This window comes from Notolepis coatsorum, assembly GCF_963971535.1.
Source record: "Notolepis coatsorum genome assembly, chromosome: 20".
Classification (NCBI taxonomy): Eukaryota; Metazoa; Chordata; class Actinopteri; order Aulopiformes; family Paralepididae; genus Notolepis; species Notolepis coatsorum.
Window position 1 is genome coordinate 34,038,734 of NC_140184.1, and position 19,159 is coordinate 34,057,892.

The window sequence follows — 19,159 nt, forward strand, 5'->3', positions numbered from 1 at the left end:
TGACACCCTTACAGTCGTGGCTGGGGCTGGTGCCTGGATGACCCCCCTGTGAAGGATGGAATTGCTGTGAACTCTATGCCCCCTGGGGTCCTGTACAACGCTGCCCACCAGTGTCGCCTGCAGTATGGGTCAGGGTCCCTGCTCTGCGATGACATGGATGTAAGACCCACCACAACCACAAAACCACTGTCCTCCTTTTCCATTATCTCTTCTCCTGTCCAGTCCTACTTTGTCCTCTCCCATGTGGAGTACTCTGGATAATTGTTTATGTACTGTTAACTATCTACCAGGAAATACATACTGGCAATTACAGTATAATTGTAAGGTGCAAGTAGCCATCGACTAATGTGTAATGTGAATGAAAATCATAGCTCGACACACAAACATACACATGGTCCATTAAGGTCAAATTTGTGGCACTTTGTGTATAAACAAAAATACCACTGTAAAGCAACATTATACTTTTCAGATTGAGGCATAACTGAATAATTTTCTATGTGGATGACCAAAACAAATTCCGCTCAGAAACACAGTGAAAGGTACTAGTTTGATTTTTTTTGTCATCTCTCGATTAGCTTTCCACTCTTCCACCAAGTAACCAAAAGTAAATGCTCAGCCCCTCCATGTGCGTTTGTAGGAGTGGCAACCTTTGACCGTTTCAATTGAAACATAGCAAAGTCTGCCTCTTTCTACTGTGGGAACCCTCGCCTACGTTGATGCAACTTCAGCTCAGCTCTTCCCTTCTGGGGAGGGAGAGAGCATAGAGAGGTAAGGGTTAGTAGGGTAGTAGCTCCAGGCTATGATCTGGGCTTTGTTTAGGCTCGGCTTCCAGGCCTTCTTCTGCTGTCTTTTAGACAGGCAATCGGTTCAATAAAAGGTTCATATCCTCCAATACACTTGAGATTACAGGTAGGGCAAAATACCTCTCTTGTCCACACAGTCTTCATAGTATTTACACTTCAATACTGTTAAAATCAATACATTTGTGGACTATGTCCAGTGTTTACTCACAGCCCATGGGTTTGCAGGGATGTCCAGGAGAGTTGCTTCTCCTGTGGAGACAGCATGCATGTGCTCTCTCCAGCACCTCCACGTTGCCTCAACACAGATCAGTGGGATACAGTGCACCTGGGCTGCTTTGCCCAGTCTGCGAGCCGGTCATTGGGGGAATACTTGCCCTCAATTATCCTCCCCAGTGGCCTGTGTTGTGGGAAGACTGACAGAGGCACTGGGGTGCCGCCACAACACACACACACACACACACACACACACACACACACACACACACACACACACACACACACACACACACACACACACACACACACACACACACACACACACACACACACACACACACACCACACCACACCACACCACACCACACCACACCACACCACACCACACCACACCACACACACACACAAGATGCAAGATACTTTTACTATTATTATGGTAAAGGACCAGAGCAAGCACTCCTGTTGCTTCATGTATGCAACGGCTGAGATTCTAACACTGAATGGCTATGTACATAGGGCAGGGCAATAATTCATTTCTCAATGGGATCACATCATGATGAAAATGATATCATGGCTAACGGAGGGACTCCACTTTGATATTTTTCTCAATTAAATAACCTCTTTCTCTGGTGGCTTTTCACTCCGAGGATCCTCATAATGTGTTCCCTTGAAGGCCAAAGTAGTGATTTTCTAGTGTACCCTCATGTACAGTAACACTATGACAGAAGAAAGATCAACTTTAGCCGCTGGAGAAAAAGCCTGACGCTCTGAAGAATCTATTCCCTTGTGTTTATCGCCTCTGGATTTATGGCGCTCGGGGGCTGGAATTACACCCACCGCCCGGCAAAGCAAACAGCTGGCGGTATCCGGTGCTTGGATACGGTCATGCTGAAGCAGTTAGAGCAAATGCTGCGAGACGGTGTGGAACAACGGGGCGATTAACATGGTCTGAGTTGTGCACTGAGCTCATAATTTGATCTCATTGGAGAAGTATCCAGTGGTGTTACTGTTAGGTCACTGGTAGCTAGAATGGTGTTCATGCAAACAGATTGACTCAAGTCAAGTGAGTGATGCACACAGTTGTGTGTGTGTGTGTGTGTGTGTGTGTGTACACAATATGAGAGAGGGGGGAGTTACATGCAAATGTAACTTAATCCTTAACCGTCTCAGTTTTCACAACTGTGTTCCAGCTACTGCTACAGTAAATTAGGTAGAGAGAGAGAGAGAGATTCAGAGACGGGGAGGAAAACACAAAGCAAGGGAGGAAAGAGGGAGAGAAACAGAGGAATGTTGAGAATACCACACGGGTTTCTCTAAGGCTCTCTATAAACTACTGCACACAGGGCAGCTCATGTTATTTCACAGACCACCGTGGCAGAAGGAACTATCTAGGATTATTCTCAGGCACCCGTCTGCCAAATCCCCTGTGACCATAAAAGCCCAAAAAGGAAATCCGAATCCGATTAATGAAATTCCAATTTCCTCTGGGCCTCCTCACTCCTGGGATCCACAGTACATTTACATTTACATTTAGTCATTTAGCTGACGCTTTTATCCAACGCGACCTACAAGTTCTGTATGACAAGTCATCAGGAAGGGCAGTACCATGTAGTTATTGCTGCGTTCGTATTTTGAATATTCCAATATTACTCGAGAATCCCGTTTACATTATGTGACATACAGTATGTATGTAAATTGCCTGTTTACAATAGCTGGGATACACTCATATCCCAACAATAAGAAACCGAATATGATTATGGGTGTGGCAATTCACAGATTCCACCTGATGCACTGGGCTTAATGTCTTAAGATATGAGGCGTGTGTCTACTTTTTCATGTCTAATAATGTGCTCTCATTAGACAAATCACTTAGCAAGGTATGTTTTCCTCTGCCTCCTGGCTCTGCTTGCCTCTGAGTCCTGTGAAGGTCAACTATTCCGCCAGCCCTCGCTCAAAGAACACTTAATTTTCCTTCCATCCTTCATCAAGGATGTCAATCAATGGAGAGAAAATACACAAAACTCAGTAAACATCTAAAAATGTGTTGCAAAATACTATTTATAAGCTCCATTAGGACATGTAGGGCTGTCATCGGTGGCCCCAGCATGTGTATATACAACATGTCTTCACATTGAACAGTGGCCTGACTCCTTATTGGGAGTAGATTTCATGAGATTTCAAATATGAGGTTATGAGGTCATTTAAATGTAAAGAATACCGTTATCTTTCTCTTCATCTCCCATAAATATGGTTTATTTTTGCATCCAGTGGCAAAACAATAGTATAGGATTACACCGGAAATGTTTGCATTATTGAATCGCATCGTATCGCACCGTATCATATTGCATCGGGACAGGGCTGAACACAAATCATATTAATCTGTTGCTTAAAAGGGCACACCAACATTATGGGAATGCGCTTACCAGAATCAGACAAGAAGATGGATACAAATTCCCTCTCTGTGCATTCAGTAGACTAGCTGTTGGCCAAAAACGCCTCTCAGTTTTAAGATAGGCTAGCAGATCCATATCCGTTTCTATTCATTTGTGCTGCACTAGGCTAGCTTGCAGGCGAATAGCTGTCTACTGAACGCACAGAGAGGGAATTGGTATCTATCTTCTTGTCTGACTCTGGAGAAGACGGTAAGCCCATCATGTCAGTGTGTTCCTTTCAAATATATCTGGATGCATCACATCATTGTTTGTGTATCGTGATGCGTATCGCATTTTATGCACAACCCTATATGATCACTGGGACTCGCCGATATTGAGATAATGAGGCATTGTAGTAGCATCTATTATAACACAATACTGTAGCAATTTATAGAATTCCCAATTTTTCCATCTACACTATAGATTTACCACAGAAATACTGTGATACACCATAGTATACCTAGTAGTGGAATAATACTGTATGGTGAATCTAGAGTCTAAAGAATCTAGAGAATAAATCCTATATTTCTAGAGTGATTCACTACAGTATTTCTATAATGTAGTAATTTGTGCATGCGTAAACAACAACACAGTAATACTATATTTTTACTAGAGTTCATTTTTGTATAGGAAGCACCTTATCCTATTTACTTTTGGGCTCCATTTCCATTTGTAATAGGCTACTTACAATATTATATTTACTAATGTGTATTGGCATATTGGTTGAAATATGGAATGTACATTATTACTGTGCATGTACAGCTATACACACTGTGTGGGCGTGCTACAGTATTGCTGATTGTTCAGCGAACCCTATAGTAGGCAGATGTAGGCAAATATGCTGTGCCTCATGATCTAAGACCTGCTCCATATTGTCAACAATAGCATGAAAATGTTATCTTGTAAGCCCCCACTATTATGTGGGCATTTGTGGGCTTATGTCAGTTTATGTGTGAGCTGAAGATCTGGTGGAGGAAATATACACCATAACATGTGCTTAGATGAGGATATCAACGTCAACCGGTCGCTGGTAGCAGTTTATCCGCCTGTCTCAAGATAATGAGAGACGCGAAACAATCCCACCAAGCTGATCTCGTTAGGCGCTGGAGGACAACATGGTGTTTTCTCTGAAAGTGAAAGTGCAGCTGGTATTATTTGCTCAAAGAGATAAGCATGACAATGCTCGCATAATAGTCTGGGAGGAGGCTTACGGGATAAGATTTTGGCGATATAGAGACAGCATTTTGCTGGAGGGGAGTTTTTTATAATTTTGTTTGTACTGATAAGGTAAGGCGAGGTAAATCCATTATTGTTTTAATTGTATAATTTTGGATCTAGTGTATATTGTAAGCACCTTACAAGTATGAAAGCTTTAGCTATGTTCCAATCATATTTTTGGGGGAAATTAGCTCATAGAAAGCTTATCTATATGTTTAATGTTCTATGTCTGCATAGCTTTGAATCAGTTACTTGAAATACATTAAAACTAGGGCTCTCAGTTTATCACGTTAATTAGATTAATTTATTACACAGCAAATTATCGCGTTATGAAAATTAACAAAAAATGCATTACAAAAATATATATATATATATATATATTTTTTTAAACATAACATAAATTTAGACACAAACATTAACAGTAAATATCCTAAGTAAATCACAGGATTATACATTTCAAATCAATATAAATGTAGTTTACGGGATATATATACCTAATACTTGCAGTCCAATACAATACATACATATGCTCTTGCTCGCTCTACCCCCCCCGGAACCCCACTTGGATAATCCATCCATTTTCATTCGTTTCTAACCAGGAACTACAATTCATATGCTAGCTTTTATTCTCTCCACCACTTCTAACCAAATTACAATGTTAGTTTCACTGATACCTAAAATTCTTGCTGTAGATATCTCTAGATAAATCACATCGAGATAGGTAAGAATCCATACCTTCCGGCACATTTTTTCCGGTTGAATCCATCGTGAAGCTATCAGCTTTTTAGCAGCTGTAAGACCGGATAAAACTAGTCTCTTTAGCTGTATAGGGGCTGCATACTGAAAGACATCATTCAACAGCAATACAAAGGGATGTACAGGTATATTCAGAAGTAAGAATTCTGATAATTTCAGGGTCACTTCTTTCCAGAATTTCTTAACGGGTGGGCAATCCCAATACATATGCATAAATGTACCCTCATCACCATTTGTACATAAAGAACATATAGAATCTTGTCTAAGTCCCATTCTGTTCAATCTTATAGGAGTCAGGTATGTCCTGTGAATATAATTAAGATTAATTTGTTGATGATCCGGGTTGCGTGATGCAATTCGAACGTTTGCCCAGACTTTTTGCCATCAAAATCTACTTCCAAATCTGGTATATCCCTCCTCCATACTAAGTCTAGGAGAAGGATTTCATACGAAGACGTTAGTAAGTGATGATAAAAATCAGATACGAATCCTCTCGATGTCTCTCTTTCATAGAAGAATTTGTGATATCTGTGATGCTCAATTGGTATTTTTAATGGGACTCCATGAGCCTTCAAACATTTTAATAACTGTGCGTAGAAATAATATGTGGAACTAGTGAGGTTAAATTTTTTATGTATATCATGATAGCTACAAAAACCCAGTTTGTTGAAAACATCTCCCAATGTATGTATGCCCTGCTTTTCCCATTTGGGGTATCTGATGGGTCGTTTCCCAATAAGGAGTTCATTGTTATTGAATAGGGGAGTATGGCTATGCCAATTATGTTGGTTAGTATATTTTTTTTGTGTTTCTCGCCATAACCGAATCACATGTGTAATAAGAGGGCCAAATTTCACTTCGCATTGCTTAATTGATAGTTTGGTGTATACTATGTCCTGCAGTCTATGTGGTGCTACTATCTTTTCTTCTAAGTTTCTCCAGGATACTGATGCTTGGGAGTCAAACCAGGTTGTCAGTGGTCTTAAAGAGTACGCTTTAAAATAGTGGTAAAAGTCTGGGAATGCTAGTCCACCGTCGGCTTTGTTTCTCTGTGCGGTGAATCTTTTTATTCTTGGAGGTTTATTATTCCAAACAAATTTATATGCGGAGGAGTGTAATTTTTTCCATCAGGAGGGGGTAGCGGTAACATTGAGCTAATGCAGTTGATTCTAGGTAAGACATTCATCTTAACTATTGATACTCTGGCCTGTACTGAATTTTTAAGTTTGGACCACCTGTCAAAGTCGTAATTGATCTTATCTTGGACTTTTGTGTAATTGTACTTCACCGTTTGGTTTATAGTAGGGAATACCTCAACTCCTAAACATCTGAAGTGTTTTACCATTGGTATTTTTCCTGGAAGGAGTATGAGAAGAATGAGAATGGCGCTGCACCGACCGGCTGCCTTTCTGTTCGCTCCGTCGAGACTGTGCTTACTTTTGTTAATATTTATAGTTTTAAGAGTTTTGTCTGTACCAACAGTAGGTGCATTTAATGTGTATGACCGTCAGTCACTTATAGACATCGGATTACGGGAAACTTACCGATTGGATTACTCACTGGACCAGCTTTCCGAACCGCAACAATGGCCTGAGGAGATCCTCCGGAGAGTAGGACCAGATCCTTTGTTCCTTGATCCCAGGAACAAAAGAACCAGACGGCGTGGGAAGAGAGCTGGGATCCGTAACAGGCTGAGATCCAGATGCCACCGAACACCATTGCCCAGTATATTGCTAGCCAATGTACAATCAATTGACAATAAACTGGATGACATCCGAGCAAGGATTCAATACCAAAGAGACGTTAGGGACTGCAACGTTCTCTGCTTCACCGAAACGTGGCTCACGCCGGAGGTTGCAGACCACGCAATCCAACCAGCCGAACACTTCTTTATCCACCGCAAAGATCGGACAGCAGAGTCCGGTAAACAACGTGGAGGAGGTATTGCCTTCATGTTCAACAACAATTGGAGCGATCCAACTAACGTGAAGGAATTATCCAACCACTGCTGCCCAGACCTGGAATATATAACCAAGTGTCGTCCTTTCTTCCTCCCGAGGGAGTTAACGGCGATCATCCTTGTAGGAGTGTATATTCCACCGCAAGCCAGTAACAACGTTGCGCTCTCCAGACTCCACGACGAGGTAAATAGAATACAAGCGGCGAACGTTAACGCCGCCATTTTGGTGCTGGGTGATTTCAATAGCGCCAATCTGAGAAAGGTATTACCTGACTTCTATCAGCATGTGACTTGCAACACCAGAGGCGGTAACATCCTAGATCACTGTTACACGCAATTTAAAGGTGGCTACAAGGCTCATTCTGATAGTGGCTTTGGTAAATCAGATCACGCGTCAATCTTTCTTTCACCAATGTACAAACAGAGAATCAAAAGTACTCCTGTAGTCTCGCGAGAGGTGCAGAAATGGGATTTGACGTCAGAGGAGACGCTCCGGTCTGCGTTTGACTGCACAGACTGGAATGTGTTCCGCGACACAGATAACATTAATGTCTACACGGAAACAGTGCTGGACTATGTTTGTACTATGGTGGAAGAAACAATCCCCACTACCAAAATGAGAGTTTACCCAAATCAAAAACCCTGGGTAGACAAATCCGTCCGTGAAGCTCTGAGAGAGCGCACCAAAGCATACAACGACGGCCTAGTGGCAGGCAACATGAATGACCACAAGGTGGCGCGATACAACGTAAGGAGGACAGTGTCAGAGGCCAAACGGCGCTACAGGGATAAAATTGAACTCCAGTTTGAACAAGCTGACTCTAGAGCTATGTGGCAAGGGCTCAAAACGATGACAGACTACAAAGGCGCCTCCCTCAAACTGAACAGTGACATCTCCTTAGCAAATGACCTCAATACCTTCTATGCGAGGTTTGATGCTGGTAATAACAACACCAGCTCACAAGCCACGGCAATGGGGGGGGGGGGGGGGTCGGCTGCTGATGGAGGCGCAGTGTTCAGGGTAACAGAGCATGAGGTGAGGCGGACCTTTAAAAAAGTGAATATCAGGAAGGCAGCAGGTCCGGACGGCATCCCCGGCCGCGTCCTAAAAGTCTGTGCCGACCAACTGGCCCCAGTATTCACTGACATATTTAACCTGTCCTTAGAACAGGCTGTCATCCCCACCTGCCTGAAGAAGTCCACTATTATCCCTGTACCCAAAAAATCCAAGCCTGCTTGCCTCAACGACTACCGCCCTGTAGCTCTCACCTCCATAGCCATGAAGTGCTTTGAGAAGCTAGTAAAGGGCTACATCTGCTCCTCCCTCCCCATCAACATGGACCCCCTGCAATTTGCATACCGCCCCAACAGGTCCACGGAGGACGCCATAGCCCATGTGCTGCACACAGCAGCATCACACCTGGACAAGAGGCAGGGGAACTATGTGAGAATGCTATTCATCGACTACAGCTCGGCATTCAATACCATAGTCCCCTCCATACTCATAGCCAAGCTCAGGGACCTGGGCTTGAACTATGACCTCTGCCAGTGGGTCTTGGACTTCCTGACTGGCAGACCCCAGGTGGTGAGAGCAGGCAACTGCACCTCCTCATCCATCACCCTCAACATAGGGGCCCCCCAGGGCTGTGTTCTGAGTCCCCTCCTCTACTCCCTGTACACACACGACTGTGTGGCTCAGCGGAGTAGCAATACAATCATCAAATTTGCTGACGACACAGTGGTGGTGGGCCTGATCTCTGCCAACGACGAGAGGGCCTACCTGGAAGAGGTCAAGGTCCTGGCGGGATGGTGCCAGGAAAACAGCCTCTCCCTGAACGTCAGCAAAACAAAGGAGATGATTGTGGACTTCAGGAGGTCGGGGGTCAAGGACTACAGCCCCCTCAGCATCGACGGGGCACCGGTTGAGAGAGTCAACAGCTTTAAGTACCTCGGAGCCTACATATCCGAGGATTTGACATGGACCACACACATTGACAGTGTTGTGAAGAAGGCACGACAACGCCTCTACTTCCTCAGGCGCCTAAGGAAGTTCCAAGTCAGTCAGAAGATCCTTAAGAACTTCTACTCATGTACAATAGAGAGCATCTTGACCGGCAACATCACCTCCTGGTTTGGGAATAGCACTGCACAAGATTGAAGCATACTACAAAGAGTCACACGTTCAGCCGAACGCACAATTGGAGGGGGGCTCCCCACCCTCCAGAACATTTACAACAAGCGTTGCAAGGGCAAGGCGAAGAGAATCATTAAAGACTCCAGTCACCCGAACAACTGCCTCTTTGAACTGCTGCGGTCAGGCAAGCGATACCGGAGTCTCAAGGCGAGCACAGAAAGACTCAGAAGAAGCTTCTATCCCCAGGCCATCAGGCTGCTAAACGAACAATGAATGAACACTACACAACAACAACCACCAAACGCACATAGCACACACATCCACACGCACACACTCACTTTAAACAAACACACTGTAGCACCCACTCCACACACTTTATAGCACACACCCACTTTAAACAAACAAACACACTGTAGCACCCACTCCCCACACTTTATATTTATTGATGAAGGATTGCACTACAACTCGTACACCTTACTGTAAATTGTACCTAAATTGTACCTCATCCCATTTCTGCTTTGCACTATATAGTACTGTACATTAGTACACTGCATAGTATTGTATATTATATGGTAACTCAGAACATTGTACATATGTCTATACCGAACACTGTGACCTCATTTTCTTCTTCTAAAATTACATGCTATACTATGTTATTTGATACTATCTTGTCTAGCACAGTCTCTGGAGCGTAACAGTAAGAAGCATTTTGTATGAAAGTATTCTGTACTTCTGTATGACAACTATTAAAGAAACTTGAACTTGAGTATATTCTTTGTAAGGGCGTTAAGTGGTAGGAAGGCCGACTTTGGCCAATTTATCCTAAATCCCGATAGATCTTCTCAATCAACTTGAGAAGATGAGGCATTGAGGTGGTAGGGTTTCCCATGAACAATATTACGTTGTCCGCATATAAACTAATATGATGTTGTGTGCCCTTGATTGAGATTGGTTCTATGGATTGGGATTGTCTTATATACTGTGCTAAAGGCTCTAATGATAAAGCGAATAGTCCGGGACTAAGAGGGCAACCCTGTCTGGCAGAGCGCGATACCGGAAAAATTCCGGAGGTAATTATACCTGTTGTGATCATGGCCGATGGGTCTTTGTATACTACTTTTATCATATGGTAAATGGTAAATGGCTGCTTTTTTATATAGCGCTTTTATCCAAAGCGCTTTACAATTTGTTACTTACATATTACCCATTCACACACCGACGGCGGAAGCAACCATGCAAGGTGCCAACCTGCTCATCGGGAGCAATTAGGGGTTAAGTGTCTTGCTCAAGGACACATCGACACGCTGCCCAGGAGGAGCGGGAATCAAACCGGGAACCTCCGGATTGCCAGACGACTGCTCTACCTCCTGAGCCACTGTCGCCCCATATCAATGAATCCGTTTCCTAACCCCATCCTTTCTAGTACTGCCCATAAGTAAGACCATTCCAACCTATCAAAGGCTTTCATCGCATCCAGGGACAGCATTGCTATAGGTGGGTTGGCATCCTTGCTGGCATCTAGCACATGTAGTAACCGTCTTATATTATCCGTGATCAAGCGGCCTCTTATGAAGCCAGTCTGATCCGGATGAACTAAAGTTGTCATATGCTTTTGAAGTCTGATGGCTAATACCTTGGAATAAAGCTTGATATCGGTTCCGAGGAGACTCAAGGGTCTATAACTACCGCAATCGGTGGGGTCTTTGTCTTTTTTTAGGAGGACAGTTATAAGTGCAATATTGTCATTCTTATTGAAATTCCCCTCCTTGATTGAGTATAAAATCATATTAAGTAATGGGGGTCCAATTACATCCCAGCATGAGAGGTACAATTCTGGTGGGATACCGTCCCTTCCAGGAGCCTTACCAATTTTCATTTCTGATATAGCCTCCCTAAGTTCCTCTAGTATGATGGGTGTTTCTAATTGTTTAGCGTCTTCCTCTGATAGTTTAGGTAGGTTAATTTTATTAAGATATATATCCATTTTGTTTTGATCGAAGGTCATTTCTGATTTGTACAAGTTGGAGTAAAACTTTTTGAATGTCTCTTGATTTTATTGGGGTCTGTAACCAGTCCTTGCTGGGCCTTAATGGTAGGGATATCTGCAAATGTTGCGTTGGCTCGTATCTGTATAGCTAGTAAGTGACTTGGTTTAGAACCATGAAAGTAATACTGTTGTTTTGTGTTACGTATTAGAAATTCAGATTGTTGTCTTAAAATGGCGTTAATCTCTTTTTTTAACACATCGATTTGAGATTCCAATCGATCCGAGTAGTTGTATTGTAAAGAGGGAAATAACGAAGAGTAAAGCGTTTCCAGCTCTGCCAGTTTTGAGCAACGATTCTTGCGTAGTTTGGAAGAAAAGGTATCTGTGAAGTCTTGATAAATCCCTTTACCGACATCCATAATATTCTGGGGTCCTGCGTCGATTCCGCATTCTCCCGCAGGAATTCAACAAGTGCTTCTTTGAATTGTGTAGTGAATTCATTGTTTTTCAGCAATTTCGAGTTAAATTGCCATCTAGGGGCCCGGGATGACAGTATACCAAATGATCCTTTTAGTAGTAAATAGCAGTGATCTGATAATGCATTGGGAACCATTTCCACCTCATAATTATCAAATAGTCTAGGGGATGCAAAAACATAATCTATCCTGGAGAATGTCTTGTGTCTTAAAGATTGACAGGAGTACTTTCGGGTCATTGGGTTTAGTGATCGCCATAGGTCATTTACACCTGTATTCTTAGACCAATCCTTTAGTGCAGGGGTGCCCAACCTTTTTTGAACCAAGATCTACTTTTTTATTTACCACCTAGCCCGAGAGCTACCAGCCAAAATTTTATATTGTAAGCCATCATTTGAGGCTTTATAAAAGCAGCATAATGAACACAAATCTGTCAGTGCCGAGTCCGACCTCATCTTAAATAACAAACAGCATTGCTTGTTGTAGTTAACAAGGAGAGGAAGAGTTGATTTAACAAAAAAAGAAAGATTTTTATTTATTTTTTTATAATCAAATTTTATTAATCAAGATCTACTTTAAATCAGCCCGCGATCTACCTGTCGATCGCGATCGACTGGTTGGGCACCACTGCTTTAGTGCATTAGATGCTTTTTTCTGCTCATTGGAAATAGTGGGATAAGATTTATCCATCCCGGGATCCCAAATGGCATTCAAATCCGCGCCTATTATAAATGAGTACACATTTATATATATAATCATTTTTTTATCTCATTCATTCCATAATAACATAGAATACACATTTACAGACTTTTTTAATTTGGCCATTTGCATGTTCTTGGTATCTGATTCTAGGGACATCTATGGATCTCAGGGAATGTATTCCCAGTGTCAGAAATACTGTGTCTGTTACTAGGCTTGAGTAAATTGTAATGAACCAAATGAGAATATCAATAAAAAAATTGTTTGCTTTGACTGTGAATAACACCATGCTCAAATTGACCAGACCTGGAAAATCTAAGCAAATTAATAGATGGAAGATGATTAAACAGAAGGTTTTGTAGATACAGTACTGAATTCTGCCATTCGGACACATGCAATTTGAAATATGATTATAGAATATCAGGCATAGAATAGTTATGCGATTAAAATGCGATTAATTAGATTAATTAATTACGAATCCTGTAATTAATTAGATAAAAAAATTTAATCGCCTGACAGCACTAATTAAAACTCTTTCTAGAGTTTCATACAGTGTATGTTGAACGTAAGGGATCATGAGTTGTTGTTCAGTGCGACTTTTCTTTCTTTTTCATTTCTAGCTTTATCTTTATATTGATAATCACAACAGCCAGGGGGATGTCTTCTGCTTAGCCATTGTCTTCAAACTATCATGGTGAAGTGGCAGATTATCTCCTTGAGCTGCATTCAGTTGTCAGTCCATTGTTGATGCATTCAGAGTCTTTATCTTCAACATCAGATCCCATATGCAAGATTTGGTTTTCAACCTAAATGCTAAATGTGGACCATCCAATCATCACAAATGTCAAGCTAAATCAGCAACAACAGACCAATGCCATGACCCGGATCTTCCAACCACCTCCCTTGTCATAAACTCTACAGTCGACCTTTTGGCTTTTATCAAAGTCTGTGCATAGAGGCCACCAACATAGGGAATTGTCAAATGTCAAATAGCTGTCACTGTTTAGTTTGAATTAAGCCAGCCCATGCTGCCTTTTGAAGAACCTGTTAGGAGATTCCTGACATGTTAGGAATGAGTTTCAGTATGTCTTAAGGAATGACACTGTGATTATTGCAAAAGGATGCCTGGAGTCTGGGAGGCTTACAAGATAACATTTTGGCGATATAGAGACAGCATTGTGCCATCTGTTTCATATCAATTGTTGTACTGATAAACACACTGAGAGCAGAAAAGAGACCTTTATAAAGCTGTAATCATACAGAAGGTCAGTATTGCTATTGAGAGTGTTTACCTTGTGATCAGTTAGGCTCTGGGTTTGCTGGCCCGTACTGAGGCTTAAAGGCCCTGGCGAAGTAAATCCATGCGTGGCTTTTAATTGTATAATTTTTTATCTAGTGCATATTGTAAATACCTAAATGTATGAGAACATGGCCCTGATCTTCCAACCACAAACTATTCATAAACTCTACAGTCGACCTTTTGGCTTTTATCAAAGTCTGTGTATAGAGGCTGCCAAGATTGTCAATGTCAAATTCCTGTCACTCTTTACAGTTTAGTTTGAATTAGGCCCATACTGCCTTTTGGGCAATCTGTTGTTGGGAATGAGTTTCGGTATTTCTAAGGAATGACTGATTATTGCAACAGGAGGCCAAACTGGGCCACACTGTTGTATCTGAATGCTGACACTTCTCAGCATTACCAACATCATTATCATCATTTCATTGTCGTCTTATATAGTCTGTGCTGAGGTGTAAAGTGTTGGTGGATCAAGTTCAAACTTATGATATAACATTGTATGCTTACAAAGGATTAGGTGATATACAATCCCTACTACTTCTAATGAAATATGCAGGCTTTACTGTAATAATAATAATAATAATAATAATAATAATAATAATAATAATAATAATAATAATAATAATAATAATAATAATAATAATAATAATAATAATAATAATAATAATAATAATAATAACTTTATTTGTATAGCACCTTTCATACAGAAACTGCAGCCCAAGGTACTTCACAACAGAAAAAACACATAACATCCCAACAGGCCACCTTGTGTATGGTTTGATTCAGTTTTAAATAGACAATAATAAAAAGAGCAAGATAAAATAGACAGAATAAAATAGTACAATAGTGCAGTGCAATAAAATTGTAGAATATAATAGATTTAAAAATATATATATTTTACAGTGCAATACAAATTTTCTGAATTACTGTTCAACAGTTCAAAGTCGTCTTTACCTTCTCTGTTTGGTATCCACAGTTTAAAACCTGACAGTCTTCCCTCCTGTTCTACACCCACTTTGACCCTTCGAACCTCCCACCCAGGGCAAACCTCCCTCTCAGGGTGCAGTTTCCTCTCTCAGGGTGCAGTTCTAGGCCTGGGTCCTACACAGTTTTAAAGCCTGACAGTCTCTTGTTTGATACCCACACAGTTTAATACCTGACCGTTTTGAACCTGTAATAAAAAGCAATAAAATAATACAGTGCAATAATAGAATAGATAGTAAAATTATGCAATAGAATGGACAGTAAAATAGTGCTACAGTACAATCAACAGCGGGGTGTATTAGAAGGCTATGGTGAAGAGGTACGTTTTTAGCTTATTTTCTTTTTTAAATATTAAGAGATCTAGCTTCCCTAATGTCCATAGGTAGTGTGTTCCATAACCTTGGTGCATAGTTTGCAAAGGCTGCATCCCCGATTTTCCTTAGACTGTGGCTTGGAACCTTCAATAGACCAGTAGTAGATGATCGCAATGTTCTAGGAGGCACATAGACTAGAGAATTTGCAATGTAGCTTGGTCCTGTTCCATTTAGTGCTTTGTATATAAGGAGGAGGACCTTGAAATAAATTCCAAATGTTACCGGAAGCCAGTGTAGGTTAGCTAATACAGGACTGATGTGGTCTCACCTCTTGGTTCTAGTTAGTAGCCTAGCTGCCGAGTTTTGAATGAGTTGGAGTCGTTCTGTGTTTTATTTGGGAGGCCGGTGAGGAGTGCATTACAGTAGTCAAGTCGGCTTGAGATAAAGTCATGGATCAGTTTTTCAGCGTATTTTTTATTTATAAACGGCCGTACCTTAGCTATGTTTCTAAGGTGGAAAAATTATGTTTTTGTCACCTTGTTGATGTGTGATTTAAAGCTTAGGTCTGAGTCTATTATAACACCAAGACTTGTAACTTCGGGTTTGATCCAAGGAGTAAGTTGCCCCATATTGCTCTGTAACATTTCTCTTTTTGTTATAGGACCGACTAGTAGGATTTCAGTTTTGCCCTCATTTAATTTTAGGAAGTTGTTCGTCATCCATTTGTTTATTGCTAAGAGACAGGCGGAAATGGAGTTTCCTTAAAAACATGAGCACTCCATGGCAAGCAGGTGTCCAATTCTTTCTTTAAAATTATGAATTCCAATGAGGGAATCTAGCTTAAAATATATTTGTAATAGGTTCCAGGAGAATGGAACAGCAGAGCTGAACGCATGGTTCCCAAATGCAGTTCTGATATGATATAATTTTGTGATCTCAGTATAATATGTAAGTGTGCTTGTCAATTTTGTATTGATTTTGTCTTGGGAGATGTTGGGCAGGAACTAGTTAGTTACTTGTTATCCTGCTCCCTGCCTTGCAGAACATCTGCAGTACGTTGTGGTGCACAGTGGGAACCACCTGCCACTCCAAGCTGGACGGGGCTGTGGATGGAACCAGGTGTGCAGAGGACAAGGTGAGTCGTTACTGTATGAGGAAGTCAACAGTGGGCACATTTACATGCATGTGAATATTTCAATATTTTCAGATACTCTTAAGTATTGTGTTTATGAATTGATGCATGTACCAATAAACACTGTTTATATACCATAATAGCTGAGATAAGATCATATCCCAACTATGAAAAAGTGTCTGTATGGATTCTGTTTCTGTGGTAATGTCTGTATGGATTCTGTTTCTGTGGTAATGTCTGTATGGATTTCGTTTCTGTGGTAATGTCTGTATGGATTCTGTTTCAGTGGTAATGTCTGTATGGATTTCGTTTCTGTGTTAATGTCTGTATGGATTTAGTTTCTGGGGTAATGTCTATATGGATTCTGTTTCCGTGGTAATGTCTGTATGGATTCTGTTTGTGTCATTTCTGTATGGATTCTGTTTCTGTGTTAATGTCTGTATGGATTCTGTTTCTGTGGTAATGTCTGTATGGATTCTGTTTCTGTGGTAATTTCTGTATGGATTCTGTTTCAGTGGTAATGTCCGTATGGATTCTGTTTCTGTGGTAATGTCTGTATGGATTCTGTTTCAGTGGTAATGTCTGTATGGATTCTGTTTCAGTGGTAATGTCTGTATGGATTCTGTGTCTGTGGTAATGTCTGTATGGATTCTGTTTCTGTGGTAATGTCTGTATTAGGGTTGTCACTTTAACAAACAATCAAATTCGATATCAGTTACAGAATTGTAGACAAGTTCGAATTCGAATTTCAGTGTAAAAAGAAGTTATTATTATAATATTTTATTGTATTTTCCGTTCACGTTCGAATCTCGTGTTTTTATGTAAATTCGAAACTCATTATCAACAGTATCAACATTTGTACTTGATTTGTTCATAATTAAATAATGTTGTTTAATGTGTAGTAACACATTTGTAGATGCTTTGAAAAATGGATATGAAAAACGAGTTATATGAGTACTGGCTGAGCGTCTCGCTCTTTCGCCATATTTCGCCTCATCTCCAGTACCTACTGTACTTCATTAACGAAAACAAAGCACCCATGCACTTGACCAGGCCCTGCCCCAGTGTCCCCTATAAGGCACCAGGCATGGTCACACTCTCCCTTCCTCTGGAAAAAGTTTTCCATCAAGAAAAACCCCACCAAGGGACCTCAGGGCGTGCTAAGAGTGAGACGCTCAGCCAATACTCATATAACTAGGTTATATACATAACCTATCGTTATATATTCGTACTGGCGAATCGTGTCTCGCTCTTTCGCCATATTGAGATATGGGACAGAGCAGACGCGTGGCACGACAAATGTACCCCCTGAGGACCCGCAAGCCCTACCACCAGGGGGGAGGGGAGTCCCGTCACCCCCCCCTTCCTAGTGAAGAGGGTGCGGCAGTCAACAACACCAAAGTGCGAAAAAGGGGGAACTAGAGACCCCTAAAAACGCACAGCACAGGCGGGACCACGTGTGACACATCACCTTGTGGCACACACCCACACACCCCTGCTAACCCACCGAAGGGCGGGACGCAGGGGAGGTCCCAGACCTCAGAACCGCCTGGGAGACAGAACCCCCAGTCATGTCCATGAGGTAAAACCTAACAAAGGGACCCGGGGAGGACCAGGAGGCCGCAGCACAGATGTCCTCCACAGAGGCTCCCCCTAACAAGGCGGCAGAGGCCGCCAACCCACGAGTGGAGTGCGCCCTGACACCCCCAGGGGGGGCCAGCCCAGCCAACGTGTAGCAAAGGGCAATGCCCTCGCACAACCAATGTGACAGGCGCTGTTTCGACAGTGCCATACCAGCGCGAGAGCCACCGTAACAAACAAAGAGCTGATCGGTAGCCCTGAGGTCCTGAGTCCGGCTGAGGTAAATCCCCAAAGCCCGGACTGGACACGACAGGTGAAGGCTCGCCTCTAACTCACCAGCGTGAGGAGGCGGATGAAACGCCTGAACCACAATATCCCTGGAGCGAAAAGAGCTCTGGATATTTTTTGGCACGAAGACTGGATTAGGCCTCCGAGTTGCACCGCTATTGACACGAATAGACAAGCACTCAGGCCGCACCGAGAGAGCACAAAGCTCACCCACGCGCTTAGCGGAGGTGATGGCCAGCAGGAACGCAGTCTTGAAAGACAGCTGTTCCAAAGACGCCTGCTCAAGAGGCTCAAACGGGGCCTCGGACAACCGGCCGAGGACCAGTTGGAGGTCCCAACTCGGAGACAGAGAACGTTTCACCGGCTTAAGGCGCAGAGCCCCAAGCAGGAAACGCTTCACAAGAGGGTGGCTGAACAACGCAACGCCCTCATGACAAGAGGATATAGCTGCGGCATATACCCTCACCGTCGAAGCCGACAGTTTATCCAAAATAGACTGAAGGAAGGAAAGGACAGCGTCCAGGGGGCAGGACACAGGGTCCAAGGCCCCCACTCTACACCACTCTTGGAAAATACGCCACCTACCCGTGTCAACTGCGATAGTGGAGGGAGCATGCGCGTTCCGGATGGTGTCGACCACAGAAGGGTCCATCCTCTCCAGACTCACCCTCTCAACAGCCAAACCATCAGCGGCTGGCCCAGCACATCTAAGCAGATCAAGCATGTTTTTAGAATTCCGTACTTAAATCTAAGCAGATCAAGCGTGTTTTTATGATTTATGAAACACAAATTGAGGTGTGTGTGTGTGGATAGTTTTTACGATTATGGATTCTACTTTTGCGTTTGTTTATTTTTGATAGAAATCTACCCCCATAGTTTGCG

The 19,159-nt window shown here is 42.3% G+C and overlaps 1 protein-coding gene across 1 annotated transcript in view; it reads left to right on the forward strand.

The window, feature by feature from the left end:
* Positions 1 to 19,159, forward strand: part of adamts7 (a disintegrin-like and metallopeptidase (reprolysin type) with thrombospondin type 1 motif, 7) — a 447,398-nt gene that overhangs the window by 181,440 nt on the left and 246,799 nt on the right. The window contains exons 9-10 of the mRNA XM_084337494.1: positions 15 to 159; positions 16,319 to 16,411. Of these exons, the coding sequence (XP_084193620.1) occupies positions 15 to 159; positions 16,319 to 16,411 (238 nt within the window). The remainder of the gene's footprint in view (positions 1 to 14; positions 160 to 16,318; positions 16,412 to 19,159) is intronic.